Below are 7617 nucleotides of genomic sequence, written 5' to 3'. Positions count from 1 at the left end.
TCAAGCAGCAAAGAACATACGAGCTTTTGCTGCGCAAACAAAAGCAGGAGAATGAGCTAGCGGCGCTTCACGGGGAACAGGAACTAATGATGCGACGTGAACAGTATCAAAACAAGCTGAGAATGATGAAATTGGAGATGGAGACACAGAAGTTCGAACAAGAGGTCGGGTCTAAGTTCAAAACAGTAGGAAAGCCGACAGTGCAGTCTACTCCCCTCCAGCCTGCCTATGCTGATGAGGACTTTCATACTCCAAAGGCGAAGGCTAGTACAGAGACGTTTTACATATCAACAGATTCCGCGTCGGACACTCCTGCGCAGGATACCACTCAGACATTCGTGAGCGCACTGAAATTTCTAATGGAGGAGACCCGGAGTCAGAATCAGTCGGTCATTGACAGCGTTACGGCTCCCAAGATAGAAATTCTAAAATTCAACGGAGACCCTCTGAAGTACTACCCCTTTGTGAGGTCGTTCGATAATACAATGGAAGGAAAGACTCTAGATAGCGCCACAAAACTAAACGGTTTGATTCAACACTGCGTTGGCCCGCCAAGAGACCTGTTGGAATGTTGCCTCGTTAAGAAGCTAGCCCGAGCTTGAGGGTACAGGCTAGCCCGTAGGTTGTTGAAGGAGAGGTATGGTAATGAAGATGAGATTGCTCAAGCGTGGTTGGATAAGGTGTTGCAGAGACCCCAACTGAGAGACATGGGAGACATGAGAGTGTTTGCTGATGACCTCCGTACAGACCTTGTCATCAATGAACTATCTTAACGAGCTAGGGACCAGGTCCAGCCTCCGTGCAGTCGTTGAGAAATTATCTGAGCATGTAAGAAACAGATGGAGGAAAAGAAACTTTGATATTAAAAGTAGGAAACGCATACCGAACCTGGATGATATAATATCATTTGTAGACAGAGTAGTGGATGAAGAGAGCGACCCTGTGTTCGGCAATCTTCAGAAATCCACTCTGAGGCAGCCTAGAGATAAATGCTTTGATTTCAAACAGCAGAGGAGAAGGAATGCTGCTTTCTCGTCTGACGCCAAGGCTAAACCTATAGAGAGAACACATGAGAGGGCCATCATAGGAGGAAGTATTTCCAAGTATGTACCCAAGTGCCCTATGTGTGAGGATACCCATTACCTCAACCAATGCGACCGATTTAGAGAGCTTGCCGTTAAAGACAGACACAGCTTTGTTCTGATGAAGAAGCTGTGTGTAAATTGTTTCCAAGCAGGGCATTTCGGCAGAGACTGTCAGAAGAAGTGGACGTGTAATGTTCCTGGATGTGGTCAAAGACACAACCGGTGGCTGCACCTGCCTAACCACCAGACAGCTACAGATACCCTTGCTGCTAAACCCGTGACTACAAGAGGTAGCACGTTCCCAGCTAACAACCAGCCCGTAGGAACAATCAAGTCCCGACCTAACATGGACGTCAGGTGTGCCTTCGCTGGTGCAGGACAGGGCACAATTGGCATGCCCATTATCCCTGTCACCATTCAGGACCTTGGACGCAGGAAACAGACAGAGACATATGCGCTCTTAGATAGGTGTTCCAATTCAACGGTGTGCACCGATAGATTGAGAACCAAGCTAAATGTTCTTGGCCGTCCTGGAATTATGGAGCTAACCACTCTCCATAGAGACCATGTCGAAGAAGAAGTGATGGTTGTAGATCTTGAAGTGGGAGCTTTAAACAGCGGCAAGACGTTCCGACTGACCGACGTAATCTCCCGTGAGAAACTGAATGTGAGCTTAGACAACCGTGTGACTTCATCAGATATCGGACATATGCTACATCTACGAGACGTCACCCTGCTGAATGTGGACGTTTCCCAAGTGGATTTGATAATCGGCTCTGATCATGCACAGCTTCTGATCGACTTAGAGTCTCGTTCTGGTAAGGAAGGGGAGCCAATTGCAACAAGAACTCTACTAGGATGGGCTATGTTTGGCCCTACCAAGAAATTTACACCCAAGAAAGCTAGCACTTACTTTGTCAACTCGACATTGTCCCTGGAGAAACAGGTGGAGAGATACTGGAAGTTAGATGACCCGTTGTACAAAGAAGAGACTGCTCTGTCTGTGAGTAACAGGAAAATTTATTTCTGAGTGGGAAAGCTCAATCCGACGTGAGGGTCCACATTACTCACTGGGGATCCCATTTAGGCAGAGACCGCCTCAGATGCTAAACAACTACAGCATGGCTAAGCACAGGTTTGATTTGCTTGAAAAGAGACTGTCCAAGGACTCTGAACTGCGGGAGACGTATGTTCAGGGGATCCAGGATTCTGTGGAAAAAGGGCATGCTGAAGAAGTGCCTCACGAGCAGCTGGCCTTGGACCATCGTAAGGAAGCTATCTGGTACCTGCCTCATCACTCTGTGATCTATCCACTAAAGCCAGGGAAAGTCAGAGTTGTGTACAACTGTTCTGCCCCTTACCAGGGAGTCTCGCTCAACGATCTGATCTATCAGGGACCTGATCTTATGAACAAGCTGATCGCCGTGATGCTCAAATTTAGACAGGAACCTATAGCATTTATGTCAGATATTGAGGGAATGTTTATGCAGGTGAAGGTGCACCCCGAGAACCGGGACTATCTACGTTTCCTTTGGTGGGAGGGCGGCGACGTCACCAAACAACCCAAGACCTACAGAATGACTTCTCATCTGTTTGGAGGGCTATGGAGCCCTAGCTGCGCCAACTTTGCCCTTAAACGCACGGCAGAGGACAACAAGGATAACTTAAAGATAAGGATGACGTAAAAACTGTGCAGACTGTGGACACTAATTTCTACGTCAATGACTGCTTAAAGTCCGTTGTCTCGGAAGAAGAGGCAGTGAGACTGATAAAGCAGCTGCGTGAGCTTCTCTCACTGGGAGGATTCAGACTCACCAAGTTTATCAGTAACTCACGCAGGGACGGAGTGGGCTAAGGCAGCAGCAAGCTTGGACTTAGAGGAAGAGTGTCTGCCTGCCGAGAGAGCCCTCGGTGTGCTGTGGAGAGTAGAGACCGACCAGTTCGGTTACGATGTATCCGTGAAGGATGTTCCTTGAACTAAGAGAGGAATGTTGAGCTTTACAGGTACAGTGTATGACCCGTTAGGATTCGTTGGACCTTTCATCATGCGAGCGAAGATATTGTTTCAAGAACTGTGCAGACAGAAGCTAGACTGGGATAAAGCGATACCCAAGTATGTCGCGGATCAATGGATAAGATGGCTTCAAGATCCCCCTAAGATAGCAGACTTTAAAGTTCCAAGATGTCTGAAGCCAAGCGACGATGCGTCAGAGAAAGGATTTGGTGCAGTTATGTACTTGCGCATGGTGGATGCATCTTACAGGATTGCTGCTTAGTGATGACAAAGAGCAGGCTAGCACCGATAAAGCCAACAACAATTCCAAGGCTAGAGTGGTCAGCGGCCGTAGTTGCTGTAAAGCTCGACCAGGCCTGTAGAAAGCACCTCGAGTACACTCTGTCAAAATCTGTGTTCTGGACAGATAGTACTATAGTTCTGCACTACTTGCGAAGCGAGAAAAAGAGATTCCAGACGTTCGTAGCGAACAGAGTGGCACAGATACATGAAGGTTCTTTGTCGAGCCAATGAAGACAAGTTGATACTAACAACAATCCTGCGTATGATATCTCTAGGGGTATGTCAGCTGATGAGATGATAACTGATGAACGCTGGAAGCAAGGTCCTACCTTCCTGTGGAGCAAGGAGGAGCTATGGCCAGCCCAACCTGACTTAGGAGACATACCTACCGCTGCAGAGATCAAGAAGGCTATGGAGATTTACTCAACTACAGCTACAGAAGCTAAAGCGACCAAGACGACGGTCGACCAACTGTTTGAAAGGTTTTCGTCGTGGCATAAACTAAAGCGAGCTGTAGCTATTATCCTTTATGTGAAAGACATTCTGAGGAAGAAGTCAGATGTCAAACGTACTGAACCAGTCACAGTGAAAGAAATCCAGAGAGCTGAACAAGCTATTATAGTCTACATGCAGAGAAGCTGGCACACTGACCCTACAAAGCTACAACAACTAGAGAAGCTCTCTCCTGTGATGTCAGCGAATGGAATGTTAAGAGTCGGTGGCCGCCTGTCGAATGCACCACTTTCTGACTCAGCCAAACATCCTGCCATTCTGCCTCCAGATCATCACGTGACTAAGCTGATCATCGAACATTTCCACAAGATAACTGGTCATGCTGGTGCCGAGAGAGTCTTAGCGAAAATTAGACAAACCTACTGGATCATAAAGGGTCGAGTGTCGGTGAAACGAGCCGTTAGAAACTGCATCCCCTGCAGGAAAATACATGGCAGACCTACCCAGAGATAGAGTCACCCCAAATCAGCCACCATTCACCGAAGTGGGTGTTGACTATTTCGGCCCACTCAAGGTGAAGAGAGCTAGGAAAACCGGGGTGAAGAGATATGGGTGCCTATTCACGTGCCTAGCCACTCGATCAGTGCACCTTGAGGTTGCTTGCAGCCTTGACACCGATTCGTTCATCAACGCACTACAACGATTTATTGCACGACGAGGGAACCCAAAGACCATCAGATCCGATAATGGAACCAACTTCGTTGGGGCTAAGCGGGAGTTACATGAAGCCATAAAGGAGTGGAATCAGCAGAAGATAGCCGACAACCTACTACAACAAGACGTACAGTGGATATTCAACCCACCAGCAACCTCCCATATGGGTGGAGTATGGGAAAGGCAAATCAGAACCGTCCGAGCTGTCTTCTCAGGCATCGTCAGCCAGCAAACCATCGACGACAAGAGACTATCAACTTTATTCTGCATAGTTGAAGGCATTGTCAATGGTAGACCACTAACGAAGCTCTCAGACGACCCTAACGACCCGGCACCTTTAACACCGAACGACCTGCTGCTGCTGAGATCGAGGCCAGACTTACCACCCGGAAAGTTTGTCCAGCAGGACACTTATAGACAGAGATGGCGCCAAGTCCAGTACTTAGCGGACGTATTTTGGACCAGGTGGATTAAGGAGTATCTGCCCACCCTACAGGAGAGGCAGAAGTGGCTGAAGCACGAGAGGAACTTCCAGCTACAATATCAAACAACAAACATAAAAATTTACTCGACCCTAACCCTAACCCTAACCCTAACCCTAACCCTAACCCTTTTTTGGATTTCTACGCGTATCCAAATTCACGGCTCCTACTAAACGCACATTTGATCCCAGCGCGTCACTGGCTTTGTGCGACATCTACACATCTCATTGCGCTGTAGAAATAAACATTAAGGCATGGAAAACCGACCCCTTCCGGAAAAGCGTGCAAGTTGTACAAACAGTTTCGCCGCACGTGGGCGACACACCTATCGCTGTACATCATGGACTACGGTGCCTTCCTTACTCGCAAATCGTTGGTGATATATCTGTGGCAACTTCTGCAGGAGGCCGGTCTACATCCGCAAAGCTTTTGCGTCGGCGCCGCCACCACCGCTGGGGACGCCCACCTCAGCGACTGGCTGATAAAGACGCTATGACGCTGGTCTTCGGACTGCTACCAGACGTACATTCGGGCGCCTCGCGCATCTCTATTAGCGGTTGCGAAGAAGCTATGTGAACCCACCTAACGCGCGGCCAGCACACCTGCCGCGGATAACGCGGGCCTGTTCATAACCGTTGCAGTTCAGCCGAAAGCCCGAACCACGATGTAAGCGTGCAAAGGGTTTTTCTTAGTGTCTGCCTATCATCATAGGCAGTCGGTACTATAGCGATTAACACCATACATTCAATATAGGTATGTATTGTGCCTTTAGTAGCATAATAAATAAGTGTTTAGTACTGTAACGTTTTTGCCTTCTTCTCCACCGTCTTTCCCTCTATCCGTGATCGTATACTAGGTTCGGGCGTGGCCGAAGTTCTCCCCGGGAAGTTACGTCTCCCACCCAGATTCTACCAGGACTCGCGGACGAAACTAACAGCAACAAGAGACGTACAGAACCACGCTTTTATTAACACACTACTTACTACACGGGAGAGTGGTCGCCAGTTACAGCAGCGATCCACTCTCGCGTACCAGGACTATGCTGAGTGCCGGCACACAACACGTCGCTACTCTCACTCTACATTCGCATCTTAGCGCACCGGAGACCCACTCCACTCTCACTCTCCCGGCGCGTGCGGCGATGCTCTCCTTGTTGACACCACAATAATTACAATCGTCCTAGCCATCCGACTTATATGGCACCACAAAACAAAGACCGTGCTGATGACACGTCCGCCCTCTTCCACTGTTGCCCGTCAAGAGAGCGAGCACGCTCGCCTCACATCACAATGTCATGCGCGCACACGCTCTCTTGCTCGCGCCCTCTATAACATTAATTCCTGCATGATCACAATAAACGTATAACTGTAACGTTGGCGATAGTGCAGGGATATGACGGGCAACACACGGACAGGATCGACTTCGCCACAGTACCATAGTAAGCAGGCGGCCATACCGGCTTAACGAGGCAGCAGCATCACACCTACATCTATGTGTCGCAGAATCCGTGTGGAATTCCGTGCACAGATGTAGTGATAGACTGGCCCTAATGCGTACAGTAGGGCCAGCAGCGTATTAAGAACAGTGCATAGCCAGTGCGGCGATACAAGCGCCGCGGGCGCCGCGCATCACACCTACATCTTCTCCTAGGCCGCATGTGCAAACTCATGCTTTGCACGGCCGCTGTACGTGCAGATTCGTACCTCTGGGTATACGCCATCTGTCGCAGCCCCTACTCCATTTACCGCCTCTCCGGCACACGTATATGTCGCAGAATCCGGGTAGGAGTCCGTGCACAGATGTAGTAGTGGCTGACTGGCCCTGGCCTGATCTGCTACACCGTCGTCATCTTCTCCTACTCCGGCTTCTACGCGCTCGTCTGGTCAAAGGACGTGTCGGCCGTGCATTACGGAGGTGTGTGTGTGTGTGTGTGTGTGTGTGTGTGTGCGCGCGCGCGCGCGTGTGTGTGTGTGTGTGTGTGTGTGTGTGAGTGTGAAGCAGTAGAATCCGGATCCGGAGTGAAAAAGTGCGGGGATTGCTCCACTCAGCAAAATTGCGGGGCCCATTGACCTTTGACCTCATTCAATCTTATTTCCACCTATCAGCGCGCACCGTTCTCTTACTGGTCGACAGCGAACCCCGAGTTACTCCGGTATGTAAACGACCAGGAGCCCGCCTCAGCAGTTGGTGCTTCGTCGTGGTAGGCTGCAAGCGAGTGCATCTTTTCTTTATAAATTGAACGACATTGACAATGGAGACAGTGGGAAACTACCAAGTATAAAGATTTGTATATATAGTCGACAAGACGTTAAGGATTTTTCTTCGCCCTCCCACCGCCCCCAAAATGTCAAACTGATAAACAAGCAACAAAACAAATAAGGAATAACAATTCTGATTCACCTTACGTTTAATTCCGCTCGCATTGAAATAATTGTATATAATATTTTTTGTTTTCGCAGACTACTTCTACATTTTCAAAGTGATTGCGGACGTGATCAGTCGGATAGACGTCGGCCATCTGTTTGGAATCCGTTACTTTCTCATGCTCACGCTGTTCTTCCTCAGTACGATATACTCATTCTAGTCG

General features: G+C 48.9%; 1 protein-coding gene across 1 annotated transcript; it reads left to right on the top strand.

Annotated features, from left to right (window-relative positions):
- Window positions 1–732: 732 nt before the first annotated feature.
- Window positions 733–2115, top strand: LOC106816617. Its single transcript, XM_014821239.1, has one exon. It carries the CDS (start codon window positions 733–735, stop codon window positions 2113–2115), a length of 1383 nt encoding a protein of 460 aa, XP_014676725.1.
- The last annotated feature ends 5502 nt before the right edge of the window (window positions 2116–7617 follow it).

The sequence above is a fragment of the Priapulus caudatus genome, unplaced genomic scaffold (genome assembly GCF_000485595.1).
Source record: "Priapulus caudatus unplaced genomic scaffold, Priapulus_caudatus-5.0.1 Scaffold1433, whole genome shotgun sequence".
Taxonomy (NCBI): Eukaryota; Metazoa; Priapulida; class Priapulimorpha; order Priapulimorphida; family Priapulidae; genus Priapulus; species Priapulus caudatus.
The sequence above is the reverse complement of the archived record's forward strand: the minus strand, read 5'-3'. Positions and strand labels throughout refer to the sequence as shown.